At 48.3% G+C, this 23169-nt stretch overlaps 1 protein-coding gene across 2 annotated transcripts; it reads left to right on the top strand.

Moving 5' to 3' along the window:
• The first annotated feature begins 3437 nt into the window (after nt 1-3437).
• Nucleotides 3438-23095, top strand: LOC311363703 (uncharacterized protein). Of its 2 annotated transcripts, none has more exons than XM_084483666.1 (7): nt 3438-3540; nt 14386-16278; nt 17086-17462; nt 17999-18158; nt 18883-18962; nt 19828-19919; nt 21108-23095. In XM_084483666.1, exons 1-7 carry the CDS (start codon nt 3504-3506, stop codon nt 21316-21318), a joined length of 2850 nt encoding a protein of 949 aa, XP_084339792.1. In that variant the 5' UTR covers nt 3438-3503; the 3' UTR covers nt 21319-23095. The 2 variants fall into 2 exon arrangements, with proteins under 2 accessions (XP_084339792.1, XP_084339793.1); XM_084483667.1 differs by lacking the exon at nt 3438-3540 and adding an exon at nt 9195-9326.
• The last annotated feature ends 74 nt before the right edge of the window (nt 23096-23169 follow it).

Here is a 23169-nt window from a genome sequence, read left to right as displayed (position 1 = left end):
TCTCGCCCCCTCTTCTGCGCACCATTGACGTGCATCTCTTCTGTTGTCAAGTCATCAAAAGTTAGGAGAAGTGGGGACTGAGGAACGGCAGGGCTCATTAAGAATAGGAAGAAAAAAAAAAGCTAAGGATGCTGGAAAAGCAGAGGCCTGGGAGTTAAACATGTACCTTGGAGCTTTCCATGACTTCAGAGACGCACGGTCAGGGTGAAGATAGGGGATACCTGTTCCACTGGTTTGAAAGCCTCTGAGCTCAACTCAATTCAGTTCCTGAACAAGCTATTTTCAACTGCCATGCACACACACACACACACACACTGTTGTCGGCGGTTATTTTTTCATCAAACAAAAAGTAAGTAAAGCAGATCATAGTTAATTATTGTTATGGTTTGTTATTATGAATTTAAATGTTACCCGTTAACGAGAGTAAACAAAGTATCTCGCAAAAAATACATCATGAAACTCCTTTGAGACATTTACACATTTGTATTGCAGAAGAGCAGACCGTATGGCTGAGCAGCTCTGAAATTCAGTGATCACAAATAGTCACGCTTTCCTGAGTCAACAATGTTTTCCATTTAATTTTGATTGACTATGTCTTTATGTCTGTCTACAGTCTGTATATCTCTGTCTACTGAATGTTTGACAACTGTATATCTGTTTCTATCTATCTGCTGTATGTCTATGTCCATGTCTATCGGCCTGTCTACTGTATGTCTCTATGTTTATCTGTCTGTCTACTGTGTGTCTTTATCTATGTTGGTCTACTGTATGTCTAGTCTGTAGTGTATATCTATCTATGTCGGTCTACTGTATGTCTATATCTATGTCTATCTGTTTATCTATGTGGGTCTATTATATGTCTACACCTATGTCTATCTGTCTACTCTAGGTCTATGTCTACTGTATGTTTACATATATATCTATCTGTGTCTACTGTAGGTGTATATCCACTCTATGTCTTTCTATGTAGATCTGTATGTCTATATGTCGGTCTACTGTATGTCTACATCTATGTCTGTATTGTAGGTGTATGTCTAGAGCTATGTTGGTCTATTGTATGTCTACATCTATGTCTATCTGTACTGTAGGTGTATGTCTATATCTATGTCTATCTGTCGGTCTACTGTAATAATTGAGAGGTCAGGTAACAAGGTCATCTTTACGAATAACGATTGAATCACATCCAAAAATAATATGGATACAAAATCAAACAAATTAGAGACATTCTCCTCCAAACCCATGCTGTAACAAAAGATTGTTGGATGAAGAAAAACAACAGAATATATCACTACATCTATTTAGGTTATTATAATTCCTGGGATTAGATATCAAAAGACTGTATAAACAGTGCATTTGTTTAACTAAGCTGCAAGGAACCGCAAGAGAAAAGATTATGGAGCTGCACTTGCAATCTGTGTGTGTGTGTGTGTGTGTGTGGGTGGGTGGGGGTGTGTGTGTGTGTGTGTGTGTGTGTGTGTGTTTGTGTGTGTGCATATGGGTTTGTTGGATGGAAAAAACAATAAATACAGAGAGTAATATAGTCTTGAGGTAAACAAATGACCAGTTCATGTCCCATCTTGTCTGCTCGGCTCTCCCAGTCTGCAGATGAGAACACAGTCAATACCAGCCAACTAAATTCAGCATCCTGATTCAGCTTAATTGTGAATCCCTGTGTGTGAGTGTGTGTGTGTGTGTGTGTGTATGTATTTGGGTGACGTGCGTGTGGGTGACGTGTGTGTATACATGCTTTTGTGTGTGTGTGTGTGTGTGTGTGTAAACGGGTTGAACTGGGGTAAAGATTAACTTGTGTACAATAAAGTTTGACTCCTAATTGTACCAGACTGGGAAATATTGAAATTATTTTTTTCCACAAACTGTTAAAACTAATAGAAGCAAGACAAATACTAATCTTGCCATAGCCAGCACGATGCAGGGAAATGTAAACAGAGCGTAAAAATACTGTGGTCTTGAAATGTGATCTTTTATAATGTTATTAACAGTGTACAACGGAACGGAATTTGGACACATTCTAAGAGCCACATCTATATATCAGTGTTTATACGGACATAAAACCATCCTTAAAAACAGTACAGCCAAACACATTCCTTTCTTACTCACCAAATGAACAGCACATAAACCCTTGTATAAAAAAGTAACGATTGACCATTAAGCAGATTAATCACATGTGAGGTCCATCACGATGCCAGGATTCATCTAGGAGTACATAGCTAACCGCCATTCACTAATCCATTCCTCTTTACCTCTAATTGGGACACATGGGCACCCCACACACACACACACACACACACCACATAGCACTGTCACTGTTTTTACAGCCTGGCAGTCAGTCTCCTACTGACTAGTGTCACAGCAGCACCCGAGAGAGTGATATTCTGGGACGAGTGACCAAGGCCCAATGTAGTGACATAATATATTGATGATAGTGGTAGTATAGTACACTATGAAGTCGTCAGTGATTCATTGATGGTTCTAATCCAATCCAATTTAAACTGGAGTGGATATGAGTGGGTACTTAAACGACAACCCTAAACATGGGTTATGTAGACCTGTGTGTGGGGGGGGAAAAGCACATAATCACATTAATAGTTAATAGTAAGCTTTATTTGTACGACGGTGATAGCTCGAGGGTTTCTTTTTCTCCCTTTCTCAAAGACAGTTGCAGGTGCCTCGGGGTTACCCGTCGGCCACGTGGATGTCAGATCCACGTCCCAGATACACCACGTTCGTCGCTCAATGGTTCCATCCCACCACGCGAGTGGTTCCTACGTACATACCACTTTAAAAGTTTCACCATGTTGTCATCACATGTTCAAAAACACGAATTGAGTTGAGGATGTCCTGTTGTTTTTTAATGTGGTGTGTGAAACACTAGCTGGTAGTCATTCCAAAAAGATCTCTGGGAAACATTTTGACACAGAGACCAATTACACTTTTTTGGGTGGCTTTGGACACACACTCGTGTCAGACGTGCACTCGTGATCCGCGCACATGAGTTGTTGTTCAGCGTTGCTGTCGAGTGCGCAAACAGAAAGCTGCGTGCAACGCAACGAATGCCAACTAACGGATAAGCGATGTCTGCATGCTACTGTATCTCCAGCAGACCGACATAACATTTCCACTGCTGAGCAGCCCCCCGTCCCTGCGTGCTGGGAGTGCGGATCGGCTGAAGGAAACCGCTCCGACGATCACCAGACTCTCTCTGGTCGCCTCCGAGTAGAGAGAGTGTGCACCTTATTGCGAGAGAGTTGCTGCTCGCTGCCCAGGGTATCCCTCGTGTTGCGAGTGTCACGAAAGCTGTGATCGGCGACATTGCCTCTCGCCCGAAGACGTACACACGATTGACTGGAGAAGTGGTAGTGGTGGGCACTGGGTTCGAAACTGATTCAGTGGGGCATTTATTTTTGCTCTCAATAGGATCGGATAAATAGTATGGATTAGATCGACCGTTTGTTAAGCAAGGTGCCCTGCCGCGGTTCTTCTCTATGCCAATTAAGAGAGATAGAGCCATAGAAACACACGGTAAGTGCAGCCGCCTGCGTATCTTCATTCCTCACCATGTATGCGACTGAGGTACCTTCTCGGATGTTTTTTTGGGGGGGAAACAAAGAATGTATGGCTAAGTTGGTGCCTATAGCTGTTCCTCCTCGACATTTCGAAAGGCAAATGGCCTTGATGAGAAGGAGAATCCCAGGGAGTGGTACTTCATGGTCATACTAGCTTTACGATATGTGATCATCGCCCTCATAGGTTGGATAGTAGCAGACAACGATGCTTGTTTTTTGTTCATGGATATATTCAGGCAAGGTTAATGGTGCTTGTGGCGTTTAGTCACCATCCCTATGCATAATAATCGACGGAGTTTGGGTGACAGTGTTGGAGGGGTCCTAACTTGGTGTGTGTGTGTGTGTGTGTGTGTGTGTGTGTGTGTGTGTGTGTGTGTGTGTGAGAGAGAGAGAGAGAGAGAGAGAGAGATAAAACAAATATAAAATCATTATGGTTGCTTTCATTATGTTTTGATATTAACATTAATGAGAAATTACCCTACGTTTTTTTTTATTTCAGGCCTATGCCTCAAACATTTCCTCACAACAACCCGTTCTAGCAATGGTGAAATGTCCTATCTATTAATAGTCCTATTCAATATGAGTAGAAATGCTGTCTGGGGGTCATGGTGAATATGGATCTAATGTTGTGAAATGACTCGTCACACCACCATGTGAGGATGAACGCGTGTGGGAGTCCTGGAGCTTGAGTCATCGTTGGTCAGTTACATGATACCAAAAAATCTGTAGGAAGACTTGGAGAGGGAGACTATAATCCGCCTAGTCATGAAACTGTCAGAAGATAATGTGTTAACCTACTTCTGAAAGGATCCGAAAAAGCACCCTAGACAGAAATAAATAAAACAGACAAAATGCTGACTATGGGTATTGACTAACAAAATTAAAATCCTTATACGTTTTGAAAACAAAGAAACGTAAAGTAATGAAATCCATGAGCTTTATATAATGCGTTTTACTAGGAATTTAGGCTTAGTAGAATCCTGAAGTGTCTGTAGAATCAAAGGCATTGTAGAACAATATGCTTTACACAGGCCTGGAAGCTTTGTATAAATATACCTAGCGAAGAGGCATAGAAGCCTTATGGAAGCTTCCATGTAGGGGCGAGGGTGTTTGACTCTCAGCCAACAGATTCTAGGATCGATCCGCAAAGTTCAAAGCCTATAGACATCCTAGTGACAGATGCTCTGTTGAAAGACTCCCGCCTCACCACCCCCCCCCCCCCCCCCCCCAGCTAGAAGATCCTCAACATCCAGGGTCTACACCTGAATGCATCCCCACAGCAAGATGGCTGAATTCTGAATTCCGCAACTGCATTCACCTGTGGCTAAAAGTGTCTCGCTAAGGAGGACCAAAATAGTAATAGCAGCATAGAAACGCAGCCTTCCTGCAGTAGAGTCATAGAAGCTTCCAGCTCCATAGAGCATGGAAAGCATAGAAGCATGTGCAGCAATGTGCTTTACAGACTTGTCTAGTGTTTGAAGTCCCACGGAAGACCTGTAGAAGTATAGACTTTAATAGAGCCTTTATAGAAGCTTTGTAGTCTAGTATAACTGTTCATGGTGATAGATGCTTTGTAGAGCTGTAACCTTTTTATAGATTCATATAGTGTTTTAAGAAACATGGACGCTCTTGTAGCTTCCACGGTATCTTTTTGTCAAATAATTTTTCCCTGAGACTAATTTTGGCGTATAGCGACGAGCTGTCAGAGGGCATGATGCAGAGGGGAGGAGAGCAGAAGAAGCCGCTTCAGACCGGCGCAACCTGTCAGTCCAGGCTGGCCTGGCGTCGACCCCTCCCTAACATACTCTGTCAAGCTGTCGGGGTTGTTACACATTATGACCGATTCATAAAGTGGTCATCAGAGGCAGAGTGTTTGTTTTTGCATTGGAGGAAGCCCGGGTGGTTGTTGAGAGCTTCACTTAATGTGGAAGGAATGTATTTCCTTTTGTGTTTGGGATGGATGGCAAACAAGTCGAGGGGCCAACGGAAGAGCTGCTTCTCACAGTACTTCGGGCATGGCTTCGTCTTTCAGCCTTTACACTAGGGGCTGGGATTGGCCGTCGCAAACTCCTCCCTCCCTCAAAGGAAGGAGGATGGTTAAGATTATTAGGGTTACGATTTTGACTTGATGGTTAGGCAAAAAAGTGAGAAATGTTTAGGTTTAGGTATGGGCCCACACATGGTTTAGGTTTATGGTTTGTGTCGTGGAAATATTAATCAAGTAGTGTCCCAAAAATAAGTGGTTCTTCATCAGTTTGAAATTTCATTGTGCGGCTGGTTAGAATGGAAATATGAAAGCATTAGTTTAGATAATGATCAGGTTTTTGTGTTAAATTTGAGTATTCTCGTAGTAAGTATTCTCTTGGGAGATTAAGTTAAGGGTTTGGTGTGGCTATAGTGTCCAGGTAAGGATCTATGAATAACACTCTTATTAACATTCAGTGCCGGTATCATTAATATTCATAATTTCCATGCTGTAACAATGTACAACAACTCTAATACGATGACTTAACGCCCTGCTAATGACTTGTTGGCTGTGTGTGACTGCCTGTCGCTATCTTAAGCCTGAACGAATCAAGCAGAAGAAAGCTTTTTGACACGTTATTCTAGTTGAACATTAATCTCTTCTCCGTTCCTTCTGTTGAGTGAGCCGGTCCAGCCGTGGTATTTGTCTTTGGTTTGATCCAATGTTTTATATGGTACACTTTGTGAGAACTAGTTAATAAAATGCTAACTATGGCTGGTAAGGTGTCAGGATTTACACCTTTTCTTATCACGGATTTGCCTCATGGTTAAGACATTACGGAGAGAAGAAAGCCGGCAGTTAGTCATAAATGGTTTGCGTTGCATGTTTTTAAAAATATCTTTCCTGTTTAATAGCATCGCCTGTGCCTACTTAGTAACTCATTACCTCTACCTCCACAGAACAGCACGACAGCATCAAATGATCTCCATCCATAAAATACACGGCTTGCTTTATTACTTTATCGTGACAGTTATGCAGATTATCATATTTATTTCCATATATTGTATCAGAAAACAGAAGCGCGTCATTAGCGTAGCCTTTGACCACAATACTGAAAATTTACATTTATATAAGTTCTAAAGCCCTCAAAGCCCTCCCTGTGGACTGTTGCCACTGCGAGGCAGATCTATCCATCACACATCTGGGTGGTCAGTGACACTCCTGTGTTTCTCATGTGAGCGTACAAGGTTCTTGAATAACCCCACAAGACTATCTATCCCCTTTCACTCCAGGCTGCGGGCGCTCATTGATAAACATTTGCATGCTGTGTAATAATTATAGCAAACGTGTAATTATAAGGTGGCAGCAGATTGTTAGGGATTCATAACATGTATTTTCTATGTATGAGAATATACCTTGTTATTCAGAAAACAGGAGGACGTGTTTGCTTGATGCAAAACTGTCATTTCGTCGCCCATGCCAATGCATCATTAGCCACAGCTTCTCACCCGTGTAACAGCCCTTCCAAATACTATGTTGTTGATTTTTAGTCAGAGGAAGGAAAAATTAAGAAAGTCTTGTCTTGAACAGAACAGAACTGTCAACGCCTGCCCAAAGGCAACAGTCAGACTTTGTGTTGGCGTCAAGCTTTCATTTGCAATTGTTGAATCTCCAAAATAAACCCGCGGCAGCCTCTCCATCTATTCACTTTGGCCCGGCGAGGGGATAGACGCAGACGGCTCCTTCAGATTCATCTTGAAACCTCACCCCCATTGGCCATTCTGAACAAGCCAAAGTTCAAGCCACACAGATTAAACATAAATCAGGGGGCTGGATCCTTGCAGAGCAGAGGGTGAGCGTTTGTTATTGAACAACTCCGTGAGGCTCCACACAGGAACGGCCAGCCCTCCCCGAACCCGGGATAAATACACTGTGACAGTGGCTCTTTGTGCTTTGCCCTCGCCTATGTGAAACATTCAATTATCGATGGGCGCTGGTCGTTCACCTTTTCCCTCCTCTACTCTCTCTATAGTTCTTTAAACAGACTCTTGTCCTTGCAAGAGTGTGCGGCTGTTAATGACAGAAACTCATAATTAAGTCGAGACTGATACACAGAGAGAATTCGAATACCAAGAGAGCAGGGCTCTCAGTAAATTATTTCTTTAATCCCTTTCTTAAGTCTAATTGCAAAATATTTTTGAATGTCTTTATTTTAACCCTGTGGAGATATCTCCTAGAATCAGGGGTAGCTGTTTGGAGGACAGCCTGTATTAGGAGCTTGGTGGGGTCCACAATAGTTAAAGCCCTTGTTTGTTTTAGAGTTATGTGGCGATATTGGAGTATGGGGGGCTTCGACATGTATCAAAGGACCTTTATGGATTCCTGGAATTCTCTTTTTTTACAAGTCAAGGGGCTCTTGGAAATGTATGAACCAGGAGCTTAAAATAAAACGTCTTGCTCCAGCCACCTCTTCCATTCGGCATTGATTGCGCGTAATGCTCAATGCACGCATGAGGCTGGTTTATCAGTGTTGGATGCTGCCCAAGCATAACGTTGACGTACATTCTTGCAAAAATGGAAATATGACATTTCATAACAGGATTTTAAAATGAGTATATGTTGGGGTTAATATTAGATTTGGGTAACAGTCACCGTAGGATATTATTTGCATTTCTTATGAGGGACTATATGGTCATGTCTGTCCAAAGAGCAGAACCAGTTCACCCACTGAAGATTATTGATGGATTGATTGTGAATCAATGGATTGATTGTGAATCAATCCATCATTTGATTGTATATGATGTTTTTTCAGCTATCATGTAAAGTCTTAAAGCAAGACGTGTCTCAAAGGGTGATGTGAATATGTGAACGGCTATTTAGAAATAACTCAAATAAGATAAGTCGTCCTTCAAAAACAATGATAATATTGTCCCCAAAGCTGCAGCAAAGCAGCAAAGCATAATTGCATAGTTCCCATTTCTATAAATAACAATGAAGTAAACATCCTGAAATTAAAGGTTAATTTGTTTGTATAAAAACGTTTCAAAATATGAGTAGGCGGCCTAAATGTTTAGGCCTCCTTGATAGAAAACATTGTTATTTTGTGATCGTGCCATACGTCTGTCTTTCCATAACTTTGTACAGGGAAGAATTAGTGCTGGCATTTATCACACGTTCACTGGTTGGTGTGTTCCCCCCTCCCTCTTTCCTCATGTTTATCCCTCCCGACGTGCGTGCAACAGTCGGACGGCCGACTGTTGGTTCGGTCACGACAAATGACAGGGTGAATCTGAGGTGGTGGGGGTGTGGGGGTGCAACATCGCATATTTGAACCCACGTAGCCCACTCATCTAGCAGGGTCTAAGTTAATAGGTGGTGCGACTTCGCGTAGACAGACAGCGGATTAATTTAGTTTTTTTTTTTTTTTTTTTTTAATATTCAGAATAAACACTTGGGTGTTTTTCCTCGTCGTGGGGAGGAGGAAGGACGGCGCTCTCGGCGAGGCTGGTCGGCAAAGCAATCGGTTAAGATTAAGTTTTTCTGCAAATCGGGTGGTGGTGGAGCCGAACCAGGAAGAGAGAGAGCGAGGGAGAGCGAGAGAGGGAGGGAGAGAGAGAGCGAGAGAGAGAGAGAGCGAGAGAGAGAGCACATCGCGCAGCCACCGTCCTCCACTCCCCAGCTCTCTCTCCCCCAGTAGGACTACGGCGCTCTGCCATCAACACCACTCCAGCTCCCATTTCGACGATTCATTCCGGAGCCTCGGCGTGTCGGCCAGTGTGAGTTGTAACCTTCAAATTGTTCTCATGCGACGTTGATTACAGGGGGGCTGTGTGTGTGTGGGGGTGGTGGTTTTTTGTGTTTGAAGTTGTGTGCTCCGACATCGTCCGCTGAAGAGTGCAAGGGAACCTTTATTTTCGCCTCGGCGAATCCCTTCCACCGTGTACACACACACACACACACACACACACACACACACACACACACACACACACACACACACACACACACACACACACACACACACACACACACACAGCTTACGCACGCATACACAAACACGCACACACACACACACACACACACACACACACACACACACACATACATACTAGAAGAAGCGATTGCTCGCTACGTGCCGTGTTACCTCGCGGATGGACCGGGGCTGACTGGCTTGGCGTGGAAATAGCCACTGGTTCCCGAAAGTGATCGGACATGGGTTTTTATGTGTGTTGACGATCTGGTCATGGGTTGTGTGTGAGTACTCTTGTTTTGGCTTGTGTGTGTGAGTGCATATTGAGAGGTTCGCTGGCTACTTCAGATGACAGGCTATACGTCAAGCAGCCCTGTATCCCATCCCTGTAGCCTACTGTAGTCCTCGGCCGTCGAGGTCCTCACTGGGAGGCTGTCGATCGGACGGGGCTGGTACATTGATCCGTACCCGGGGTGCTGGATGTATGGAGGGGTGAACATGTGCATGTGGATTGGGTGTGTAGAAGTGGCTGGCTGGACGTTGTTTGGGATTCTTGCGGACTTATCTCTCTTGATGAAACCCTAAACAAGCCAACGCCTCGCGTTGTAGCAGCATGTCAACCGACCGAAATGTGGAAAAATGTAAAATAATACTCTATGTCCACTCGAAATGGGCTACCTTGCCATGCATGACGGCCCACCGTGAACTTTGGAGAGGGACGTTTAGCAGAGGAGCCTATACGCTGTTAATTACAATGTACAGGTGCTGATCGGTTGATCATAGGGGGTCGGGGGACGCACTGATGGGAAATTGATTTGCCGGAGCCAGTGTGAGGGGGTTTGACTCTGCACGGTGGTCTATCTGACAATTGGCGGAAACTAAGTGGATATATGATTATGGGTAATTGGGTACATATAAGCATGCCTGTTGTAATGATTGCTCATCCGGATTAACGGTCGCAATTCTTGAATCTATATGCCTACCGCTTTCAAGTCATAAGGGAAGACTCGTGGTTTCTATGTATAACTGGCCCCTCATTGTGTTGTGTGGGTTGTTTGCAGGCTATCAACTCATGCCTTGGTTTGTCATTATGTGGCGTCGCTATCTCAATTATGTGTTGTGCAAGTGTCGTTTTTAACAATTATCCACATTTACTCAAAGTAGCACAGTTGAGACTCACAATAACAATCAGATATTGGAAAGCACGTCATCCTCCCAGCCCACCTCTCGTCGATTATAAAAAAAGGATTTCTGGACCAATTAGCGCAGAAGGGCGGCGCCATTGAGTTTGGACCCGCGAATGTGCAATTAATTGCCCTCAACTCTCTTAGTGTTTTATAGTCACTAGTGTTCTCTTTGAACCCCCTTTACACAGACCTCTCTGGGGTTGGTAGGGTTGCTAAGCATTCATCCCATTGACTTTAGACGTTGAACCCATGCAGTCGTTTTGTTTTATTTTATTTTATAAATGTCCGAATTTTGGGTTAGACTTATTGATAATATAAAGTTATATAGGCTCATTGCGGCCCCACCCGTTTGATAAATTAAAACCATTCATTTGATGCTGGGTATTTTGATCTGTGTCAAATTTGATGATGTTTATTCAAAGAAGAAAAAGTATTGTTTGTTCAATGTTGACCTCCTCAAAGCGGATGACGAATGGGCCAGTTTGTTTTCCTAGTGTAGGACTACACCTCTGAATAGAAAGCAGTGGATATAGAAGAAAATGATCTGGGATACATCCTTAAAAAAGTATCTTGGCACATAAATTGACTTCACATAAGGGTTGATTTAATTGCTACGTTTCAGAGACAAATCCCAAAGTATTTTTTTTTCACAGCATTTTAATATGCTACCAAATCCTTATCCTAACCTATATAAGACTCCAACATTAAACTATTACCATGTCGTATTATTGTGTTCAATCTGTCCATGGGTGTGTGTAGTGTACGATATGTTTTGCATGGCATTCATGAACCTACATCACACGATCACACTGTGTTATTGTAGCCTATGCTACAATAACACAGTGTGCTCACGTTGAGACCCTGTAAATCAGCTTCTCCTTATGGATATATCCACGGCCGTTTTACCATCAGCAGCAAAGAAATTAGAGAGGGGTGTAGTCGGCCTTTATGCGTCATTTATGTGTCTCGCGTCTTACGTACTTGCGAATACATTTATCCTCCTTGGGACACCCAGTACCTAACTATGTCCTAAAACAATCTAAATATATACACATCTTTCATTTATATAGTAAACAGGCTTCTTCGGGTGTGCATTTTAGCCTGGCTGTAGATTGTACAGCCAGGTTCAAACTCAATGGCACGCATTGATCGTTTGACGACTGAAGAGCAGAACCAGAATGTTTATTTTGGTGAATGTGCACTATAGCCAGAGAGGACACTTTGCAATACTTACTCCTAGTCAGGCGGACAAGCCACAGTGTTTCCCCCCCCTACGCTTTTCCTTCCACCAGCGGTGCTGAGGTGTGTGTGAGGTGCATTATGTTGATGTGTGTGTGTGTGCGCAGTGCTGATGTGTAGTGCACATGGACACTACTGATGTACACAGGGAGCGCAGGGAGGTTTAAGTGTGGTCGCTGATTCCAGGAGGGTGCTGGTGCGTTCCAACATAAATGGCCTCCTACAGTGCTATAACAATGTAACATAAAAAAAAAATATGAGTGCCAGCTAATTATTTTTTTCTGCATTTGTCCGCCTTCCCATCCTTTAGGTTCCATTGACTGTTTCTTCTGTTTTACACAATCAATAACATAGGTTTTTCTCATTATTAAAGCCAGGGTAGGTGAGTGGTTGAAACCAGCCAGAGTTGGCTAGATTTTGAAAGTAATCACCAGAAGAAAATCCCACACCTCCCATCATATCTCCCTCCAAAGCCACACCCCCAAAACACGCTACTAGCTTGCTAGCATGCTAGCTTCAGCAATAGGTTAGCCTAGCCTCGTGGAAGACTCTGTTCACGCACAATGAGTGAGCAGGCAGAGTGAGCGCAGGTAGGCAGGGTATACGCATAGACACGCAATCTAATCGTTTCGTTGAGGCTGAAAGAAGTAGAGTAGACAGGCTTTCTACAGGCCTGCAACAGCCACAGATACAGATTTTTGTGTTGTTTTGTCAGAGCATTTGTCTATTGATTGCTGTCGGGATGTAAGGAAGATTTCTATAAATATGACAAAAAAAAACCCGGACAATGAATTGCCTGCCAACACCCGACAACATTGGGGCTGGCTGAGTAGCTTCAAGAACGGCGCCGTAGACAAACTGTCACACCACGTTTGAAATTTGTCTTAAGACTCTTTGGCACGTAATTACTGATACATCAAGTCGTAGGAATGACTATGAATATGAAGAAAGATTTATTCCTTTTTTTTTTTGCCTACCATATTGGTTTTATACCTAATACAACTACTTTTGTATGCTATTGTAACAGTAATACAATCTAATACTACTACTTTTGTAAGCTATTGTAACAGCAAGACAATCTTGTTAAAGAAGCAGAACATCACTGTAATAATGGAGGGTAAATTCTCAATGATTTGTCTTAATCTTGTGTTTGTTGGCAGAGTGTCATACACTGTATTTTACTAAATCATTGGGATTTTCCAAAGCAGCCTTAAGCTTAAACAAGTCACTTTTCTAGAGACGAGCGGGTAAAAAGTGTGCGATAACGATGGTTTTCGCTAAGCCAGCTGTTTGGCGATCCGCTAATGCAGCTGTAATTATAGCGATGTTTTTCCAGGCCTCTTTGTCCTTTTTCTCGTCGCTATCTAGTAAATTGCATCGTCAGGTTTCATTACATCATTTTAACAGTAATCGACCCTATCAGAGCTAATGGTCTCATTTGTGTTGTCATATAATGTAGCGGCATCAGATTCAATTGACATGCCGCGTAAACACTGCACCGCTCCTCGCTGGGTCTTTAAGTGTGATATCAACCATAGCTTGTCTTCCATCTAAGGTCAGGCTTGTTTTCCCCTTAAGGTCGCCCGCGTGCTGTTTGTGTCCGCGTGTATTCCTGTGCATGGACTTCAGTCGATAACAGTCCAGCATGGCCTTCGCAGATTAAAAGCCTCTATTCTTTTTTTCTCTCTCCAGCCTCGTTTCAAATCCAGCCTTTTTCAAAGTGAAGGATGTTAGTCCGTAACACTTTACTCCTGCTGATATATTTTTGTGCCTACTCGCCTGACTGCCCTAAATGTGCTGATTCAGTACAGACTCAGACTATTTGAAGTTCATGTTCGCTCTATGTTTAGGCCCTAAAGCGCTTAAGGACACTCATTTTAGCGCTTACAGAGGCCTATCTTTGTACTTTTGCCTTCATTCTCAACTGCATCTTCTTATTTGCTCAACCAATCGAATGTCACCCAATTATTATCAATAACACCATAATTTAAAAAAAGGTTCATAATCAATAAATAACACGATAATAATAATAAAAAAATACTAACAGGTCTAACAATCCTATTGGCTGGAATAAACTATATGGAACTTCTATTGGCAACTGTCGCTGAGAAACCAACTGCTATTGGTTATCACCGCCATGCTAGGTTTGCACGCAGCGTGATAGTGTGAGAAACACTAATCTCTAAACCTCAACAGAACTCACAACTGTCTCCAGCCATACAAACGGACACACACACACACACACACACACACACACACACACCCCTTTAAGGGAAGCATGCCTTTTAGTTTTTTCTTCCCTTCTGCTTTTTATGTAATTCTGAAAAGCTGAAAGACCAGCGCTTCATTATTTTCCATATGCACTGTGTCTTGAAGATATGATAAAACTAGGGGGGAAAAACCATGGAATTGACCCACCTTCATGTGATCTCTCTTCAGGCCCCGTTGGGAAGCATGTAATGACTCACACCAGGAAAAAGGCTTCCACCAGGCAGAGCCGCGGCACAGCGCGACGGGACAATAGCTCCCAGGGGCCGAATGGGGACAATATGGATGTGGCCTGGCCTCAGCGCTTGCTGCGATTCGGCAGGACCAAGAAGATAGGCCAGATCATTAGTCACAGGAAGGACGAGGCCAAGAGAGCAACCGGAACGGGGGGGAGACGCAAGAAGTCCGGCGCCGTCCGAAAGACGCACCGGAAGCGACGCGAGAAGAAGCGGGACAGGAAGTCCTACCCGCTGCGGGGGAGGACCGCCGGCTCGGACGAGGAGGGCCTCAACTGCCATGTCCTCCTGACGCGCGTAGACGACGACGGCCCACCGGAGCAGGAGGACTCCGACTCCGCGGAGACGATGACGAGGAACGACGGCCGCCGAAAGCTGTCCCGCAAATCAAAATCCCGGAAGGACAAACGGGGCAGACGGAAAGAGACAAAGGCGACATCCAAAACCAAATCAAAGCCAAGTGCCCCGAGAGGGGAGGACGTGGCGTACCTTCCGGAGCCGCGCAAGCGCCGGTTAGCCTCGCTGAACGCCGAGGCGGTGAACAGCCTCCTGCTTGACAGGGGCTCCGACCAACACCAGCCACCGGCCAAGCAGGCCAAGAGACACCACGAGGAGCTCGCGAGCGAGAGGGGTCCTCTGGATGCTAATCCGGCGTGGAGCGGGGCTGCCGGAGGTCTTAACTCCTCCCAAAGCGGCGTCACTAAAGCCCTTACTCTGGCGAAGCCTGATCCGGGACGAGGCTCCAAGCGGGGCAAGAAGAAGACCAAAGCAAACCGGGGGGATTTGACGGGGTGCGTCAGTCAGGCGAGCCTGGACGCCCCGGCGCCCAGACGCCTCGCCGGCCTCACCGCCGCGGCTCTGCTGAAGATGACCAGCACGTCGGCCACCAGTAAGCAGAGGGCGAAGGCTGTTCCCACGGCGACCGTCACCACGGACTCTAAGGCCGCGGTGACGGCCGCCGCCGTCCCAAAGCCGCAGACCCGCGTCAAACTCAAAGCGAAGGGGCGCTCGCAGAGGACCAAGGGGAGGAAAGGCGCGGCCCAGACGGACAAGGACGACGCCGCCGCCGCTGCCGCCGCCGCCGCCGCCGCCTGCCAGGACAAGGCGGACTTTGAGCCCAAGGTGGAGTGGGAGAACGGCGGCTGCAACCACAAGCTAGCCGAGGCGGGCTACCCGCAGCGCGGCATGCTGGGCTTCCAGCTGAAGAGCGTGAAGGAGGAGCAGGAGGAGACGGAGCTCAGCCCGTACTACTGCTGCCCGCCCGAGGGCTCGGTGGAGTACTGCCACCGCCTGGCCTTCTTCCTGGGCCAGCAGGCCTACGGCGACCCCGACGCCCGGCCGCTGAGCCCCGCCCTGGCCCCCGTGAAGCGGGAGTGCCTGGTGGCCGCGCCCACGCTCGCCCACGCCCACGCCCACCCCCACCCCCACCCCCACGCGGCGCTGACCCTCAGCCCGCACCCGTGCCTGTGCACGGCCGAGCACTGCTTCTCCAGCTACTACGTGCACATAGCCCACCCCACACACACTGGAACCCCGTCGGCCGCCCTGGCCGCCGCCGCCGCCGCCGCCCGACCCCTGAACTTTGCCCCCTCGTCGCTGTGCCCCAACCGGGTGGGCCGGTCCAAGCTGCTGGGGGGGCCGCGGGCGGGGCACGCGCCCCCCGCCGGGCTGCAGGCCCACCCGGCGTGCTGCGGGCCGGTGGGCTCGCCCTGCTACAACGAGGCCTGTCGGATCAGCGGCTACGCCTACCGCGCCATGTCGCCCGTCGCCAGCAGGGGGTGCTCTTTCAGTACCGGGTGCACGGGGTGCACGCACAGCATCAAGACAGGTGAGAGAGAGAGAGAGAGAGAGAGAGAGAGAGAGAGGGATAGAGGTGAATGGAAATGAGTCTGATGTATTTAGATGTGCATTGATGGCAGCAACGGATGAGCCCTGGTTTGTCTTCAGCAATATTGAATCGACGAGATCTTCTTCTAAAAGATGCATCTTGGATGCACAGGACAAGTTGTAGTGCTTGCCGGGACGGTCGGTTTGATATAAAGTCCACCCAGAACCGTTAACTGGTGTTAACAATCTGCCACGGCTGGTCTGACTGGATAAGGGGATGTCCGCTGAGCGTTAAATAAGAACGCTTTCCTTGTGACACTTTGACTCTCAGATTGAACCGAGACTTTGAACTAAGGCTTGTAGCAGCTCTCGTAATTTCCCTGTTTAAATTGCTTTTGTTTGAAATATAATAAAAAGTATAGAGGGACCACTTTAAGGGCGGGTTAGTGAGTTGCGGTCCGACTGTAACTGTCTCTCAGGGCTCAAAGGTTGGCCCATTCTGTTGTGCTTGGCAGCTCCTCTTCCAGGGCTGCGAGTATTAGCCCGGGGGGGGGGGGGGCTAAGACTTAGATGTGTCTTGATGAGGTTCCTTCTCATAACCGTGGATTTATTCCTTCTAAGAGCCCGGGGTGAGACGCACTTTTATCCAAAGCCGTATTAAGGCAGATCCACATGGGGAATGTGCGGGCGGAAATTCTAGGCGGATAGACGGGGGGGGGGAGCTTTCCAGGGCTCACACGCTGCAATCGCTGTGAAGTCACTCTCCCTTGTCGTCTCCACCCACCCCCCCCCCCCCTCCCCCCACCAGAGGGCTACTCCCCTCCTCAGGACCTCGCCCCCAGCCTGCCCCTCTCCAGCTGCCCCCTGCCCAGCGCGCCCTCCTCCACCACCCCGGCCAAGCCCCACCTGCCGACCCTGCTGCCCGGGAGGGACCAGCCGCCGGCCCGCCTGAAGCTGGCCAAGGAGTGCCCCCAGGCCACCGCCAAGTCCTCCTCCTCCTCGGCGGCCGCCGCCTCCCCGCTCTCCTCCTCGGGCCGCGCCCGGCTGACCCAGAAACAGGCCGCGCCCCCCCCCGGGGCCCCGGGCCCCGTCGGCGCAGCCCGGCAGAAGAGGGTCAGCCGGCGCCGCGCCACCAACGGCTGGCGGCCGGTGGGCGAGCCCGTGGAGAGGGAGGTCTTCATCGCGGTAGGAGCGACGGTTTATGTGGTGTCTTTTTTTTTTGTTTGTCCCCCCCCCCCCCGAGGAAGGCGGGAGCGGGATCTGACATGATTTCTTATCCCGCGATCCGTTTGATGTTTCCACGCTTTGATTGTCCCCCCCCCGCTTCAGTTGTGCGTTTACATTTACGTTTAGGGGCGATTAGCAGACGCTTTTATCCACAGCGACTTACACGAAGTACATTTGTCAAGAAGAAACAATTATGGATAAGGATAAGACGCTACACAATGCTTAGTATTATTTTTAGGTGCAAGGACGTACGACATACAATAAGTGTGTACACGAAGTGCCAGGACGTACGACGTACAATAAGCGCGAACATTAAGTGCCAGGACGTACGTACTGTATGTAGTGTTTGGATGAAGGCATCTGCTAAATGACTCCCGCGTAAAACCTCTTTAGCGGTGAGAGGGATTACCGCCTAAACCCTGAACACAGTCGACCCGTCTGGGAGGGTCCTTTGGGGGGGGGATGAATAACGCTTGTGTGTGTAAACGCTGCAGGGTGACGAGGAGACGGCCCCGCGCCAGTGCTACGACGGCGTGGAGCGGGACGGGGAGGTGATCCACGTCCGCGACACGGTGCTGCTGAGGTCGGGCCCCAGGAAGAAGTCCCTGCCCTACGTCGCCAAGATATCGGCGCTCTGGGAAGACCCCAAAACGGGTAGGAGGGAGGAGGAGGGGGACGGACGGACGGACGGCACGAGTGGGGATGCAATAGAAGGAGGTGTGGATGGATGGATGGGTGGTGTTAGTGGAGATAATAAATGGAGGTGTTGGTGGACAGACGGATGGACAGGTAGTGGGGGTGGATGATGGAGAAGCGGACGAACCGACAGATGGACTGGCTGTTATAGGAGTGGAGATGTAATGGACACAAATGGAAGGATGAATGGGTTACGAGACGGGATGACGGATGGATTGACGGACGGAGGGAAGGATGCGCGGATGAGTGCGTGACGGACAGCAGGAGGACGGGGGAGATGGATGGATTTGACGATTTGGTTTACGAAGAGAAATAAGTGGGCGGCTGCACGACGTTAACAGATGATGGACGGACGGACGGATGGATTTGATGAGTTGTGTGTGTGTGTGTGTGTATGTGCGTGTGTACGTGCGTGTGTGTGCTTGCTTGCCTGCGTACGTGTGTTTGTGCGTGTGGGTGTCTTGTGTGCATGCGTGCGTGCGTGCGTACGTACTTCCGTGCGTGTGTGTGCGCGTGCGTGCGAGCGTACATGTGTGCGTGTGTGCGTGCGCGTTCCTTTGTGTGTGCCCGCGTTTGTGTGCGTGTGTGTGTGTGTGTGTGTGTGTGTGTGTCTGCATGTGTGTGTGCACGCAGGCCCGTTAAACCACGTGTCCCTCTTCCCCCCCCCCCCTCCCCCCCGCAGGAGAGCTGATGATGAGCCTGTTCTGGTACTACCGACCGGAGCACACGCAGGGAGGGAGAGACCCCAGCGCTCACTGTGAGGTGGGGCTGCAGTCTGTCTCCGGCAGACGCCCCTCCTAATTAGCCCCTGTGGTTTGGTCCCAACTCCTCTGGTGCCGCTAAACTCTCCCCCACCGTATCATTTCCCTTTATCATTCTCCGAGGGGGAAACGGCTGCAGGAAACATAATTGAGATGAAATCGTGAGCAGGCTGGCTGGTTGGGAAATAGAATATGAAATCGAGGTTCAGTGGATGAATAAACCAAGCGGGCGGGGGAATTGCCCTTCTTTGTGCGGATATCGCAAATAAATGTTGGGATTTCACAACATATCCGCAAACGGAGCAGACAAATCGCGGTCACAACTGTCATTTAACATTCGTCTTCTAAGGGGGTGGTTTCCACGACAACATGAGTAGCATGGAAACCCCGTTTCTGCAGCTTTCTGTGTCTCGCACACACACACACACACACAGAGCACGGCGTTTGACGATTGTCTGATGGGATTACGGGTTTGTTTGTGGATGCGTTAACACGGCCAGGCCTCCGAGGCCGGCGTTTCTTCTGTGAGCGACATCCGGTTGTTACTGGTTAGGGGGGAGTGGGGGGAAAGGAAACCCTTCTCCACTATAATCCATAACGGCAGGAATTGAAAATGTGTACGAATATGAAGGCAATGGGATATCACTGGCGGAGAAGTCCATGCAAACAACATGGCTTATTTCCTTATGATGGCTCCAGTTTACACGTAACAAAAGCATAATATATCTCCCTTTTGTTGTCAGAGGCAGACAGGGGTAATAAGGTTTCGCTGATGAATCACATTAGGCCGGTTCAGGGCCTGCAGTTGTAGCTTCTTGGACTGCTGCGCTTGCATGGATGTGACTGCTGTGTTTGCCTTTTTTTAGAAGGAGATTTTCGCCTCGCGCCATCAGGACGAGAACAGTGTGGCCTGCATCGAAGACCGATGCTACGTTCTCCCTCTCGCCCAGTACTGTAGGTAAGGTACCGCACGCACATGCACACGCGCGCACACATGCGCACAGGCACGAACACACACAGACCCACACGCACTCACACGCAGGCACAGAGACGCATACATATGCACGCACAAGCATACACACACATACATACATACATACAAACACACACAAACACACACACAGAAACACAGAGAAAGACACAATCACACACACAGACCACACACAGAGACACACACAGAAACACACACCCGTGTGCACACACACACTCACTCACACACACACACATACACACACCCCTTTACGGGAAGCAAGCCTTTTTTTCACAGACCGCACACAGATTCACACACACACACACACACACACACACACACACACACACACACAGGCATACAGGCAGGCATACACACACACACATACAGAGACACGTATGCGGTCGGTCCCCGCCCCTCCTCTTAACTCCCCTCGCCCCATTGTTAGCGGGGATTTGTCCTGAAATTGATTCAGCGCCGATGCTGCAATTAACACTTCCCCGGGAGTGTGTGTGTGTGTGTGTGTGTGTGTGTGTGGAGGGCTGAGGATAGAACACGCTGGTGGTTCTGCGACGGGAGATAAGTAGGGAGGAATGCCGGGGTCATGGAGGCTTGCTCGCGGCGGGCTGCGTGGAAATCAATTCCTCCCACTTTTGTATTTATTTGAGGAGATTTGAAAAAAAAAACAAGAAAAAAAAACATGGCAATTTCTTGTCATGCTTTGATTCCATCACATAGACAAATAGAAGGTGCCAAGTGTTCTGCCTTTGATCTTTATTGACAAAGGACGTTGTGTGTGTGTGTGTGTGTGTGTGTGTGTGTGTGTGTTCGCCTCTGTGTGTATGTCCTTGTGTTTGTCCCTGTCCATGTGTGTGTGTTTCTGTGTATGACTCTGTATGTATGTCCTTGTATGTCTATGCATGTTTGTCTGTGTATACCTGTGTGTGTATGCCTGTGTGTGCGTGTGTGTGCTTGTGCGTGCGCGCGGGTGTGTGCGTGTATGCCTGTGTGTGTATGTGTGTGTGTATGCCTGTGTGTGTGTGTGTGTGTGTGTGTGTGTGTGTGTATGCCTGCCTGTATTCCTGCATGTATGCCTGTGTGTGTGTGTGTGTGTGTATGTATGCCTGCCTGTGTGTATGTGTGTGTGTGTGTGTGTACCTCCGCTCTCCCCAACAGATTCTGTGCCTTGTTGAAGCGGCGGTCGGAGGGCGTGGCCCCCGGCGGCGGCGGCGGTGGCGGCGGCGGCGGCGTGGTGGTCCCGTGCTGCGCCGACTTCGCCCCCCCCTCGCACCGCTGCGTGCCCAGCGACGTGGACCCCCAGCTGGTCTATCTCTGCCGCCACGTCTACGACTTCCGCTACGGACGCATCCTGAAGAACCTCCAGTAGGGGCCGCCACTACCATCACCGCTCCGTGACTCCTCCCCCTGTGACTCCTCCCCCTGTCCCGCCTCCCCCCCCTCACCCACCCTGTCCAGATCAGGGGGGAGGGAAGGGGAGAGGAAGGACTGGACTGAAGACCCCCATGTTTTTGATACCAGGGGAGGGGAGGGGGGGGGTTCATGAGGACTGGTGGGAAATTGAGGACGGGTCAGGAAGACTGGTTTTGGTTTTTGGTTTTTGAGAGAGACAGAAAAGAAAGACAGACACGGAGAGACAGAAAAGCGTTTTGTGAAAAGGGGGTTCGTTATCATCGTGGGCTCCCTTTAGACCCCGGCAGACCCAGGGGGGGGGGGGGGGAACCGAGGGAACGCCACTGCTTTTATTCCCATTTGCAGGAACTAGGAAGAATCGAAGTCAGAACAACTTTCCGTATTTTTTTCCCAGAAATGAGATCAGCTTTCACTGTCTTCGCGGGGGGGGGGGGGGGGGGGGGCCCGCAACAACTAGAGGTCCCCTCGTCTCACATCATGAATCGTTTCTGTCCATTGCTCCCGGCGGAACAAACAAGAAGCATTCATGGCTAACTCTTAGCTTAGCTTCCTCTCCGTGCCCCCCAGAGCACACCGGCGGCTAGCTTAGCGCTAGTCGGCTGGCTTTTGAGTGCTGAGGCGATACCAGAGTGAGGCCCGGCCAGTATCAGGGGCCCCACCGCGGTAGAACCGCAAACCGGACATAGTGAAGAATCCAAACAAGGTCGTACTGTACAGTGTCCTTCCTCTCTCTCAGTCACTACTTCAGGATCACACTTGTAGCACTAACGCAGTCCATAGAGAGCAGGTCTGTAACCCAGAGTGAGAGCTTTGTCTTTGGTGTTTGTGTGTGTGTCTGTGTATGTGTATGTGCGTGTGTTTGTGTGCGCGTGTGTGCGTGACTGAAAGACATAGAGTGTGTGTGTGTGTGTGTGAGCTTCTCTATGTACCAACGAGTGGGAGCAGCAGACGAGGAAACACTGTGGGATGGAACCACAGGAGCATAGTGGGAGGAAGTGGAACTATGTGTGCTTCCTCTCTCCTATGCGCCCGCCTCCGCACATATTCAAAACCGGTATTTCTGATCTCAAACATCGGTTGCTCTTTGTTAGAACCGACGTGACTCATGGAAAAAAAAATACCACTGTCTTACCGTCTACAACTACTCTGGTGGAGGGGGGGGGGGATTAAGAGAGGGCTCCGGAAACAGAGGTCCCACACGCGGCGGAATCGCTCTCTGCCTCCCGGTTTGTCAGGGGGAGAGAGAGAGAGACGCCGTTTAGTCGCCGCCCCTCCTCTGCCGTCTTGTTTTAACACCGACTGGCGGTTCAGCTCTCTCTACCCCAGCTTCAGTTTGTCCTCTGCGACTTGCCTTACGACCGCCACGAGGTAGCGCTTCAAGACGGCTTAGGTAGGAAGCAGGACGCGGTGGACTGGGCAGACTGGGGCCGGGCCTGTCTGGGAACTGCTGGTTCCGATCGGTCTCTTTTGCTCTCGGAAGGTGTCGTCACTGACTTGATGATGACCCTGAAGTACCCCGCGAGGCAGCCGTGATCAGAGCTGCTCCAGTTCTGTTCATGCTAAGGAAAAGGTGCTTTGATGCTTCCTTCCTTGTCTCCTTTAGCCTTGGGTACACTGGACTGGCCTTTAGAAAAGGAAAGGAGATAATGCCGTCCCACAATACCTTGTGGTAGGAACATTTGAAGAGACACACCAGTTGTGAATCAAACTATTAACATGGTCATATAATGATACTAATTGGGATCTAAGTCCTTATTGTGCTGAGAATTTTTCTTCCCATTCTTTCCTTGACCTCATGACGCTTTCC

This window comes from Micromesistius poutassou (genome assembly GCF_964030765.1).
Source record: "Micromesistius poutassou genome assembly, chromosome: 19".
NCBI classification, from domain to species: domain Eukaryota; kingdom Metazoa; phylum Chordata; class Actinopteri; order Gadiformes; family Gadidae; genus Micromesistius; species Micromesistius poutassou.
This window is presented reverse-complemented; position numbering and strand designations above follow the sequence as displayed.

Bases quoted from the DNA above. Each gene is read 5' to 3' on its own strand.
- LOC311363703 (XM_084483666.1), top strand. From the start codon at position 3,504: ATGCCAATTAAGAGAGATAGAGCCATAGAAACACACG. The intron at 3,541-14,385 runs GTAAGTGCAGCC...ATCTCTCTTCAG, and splicing joins TAGAGCCATAGAAACACACG to GCCCCGTTGGGAAGCATGTA. The intron at 17,463-17,998 runs GTAGGAGCGACG...TAAACGCTGCAG, and splicing joins AGAGGGAGGTCTTCATCGCG to GGTGACGAGGAGACGGCCCC.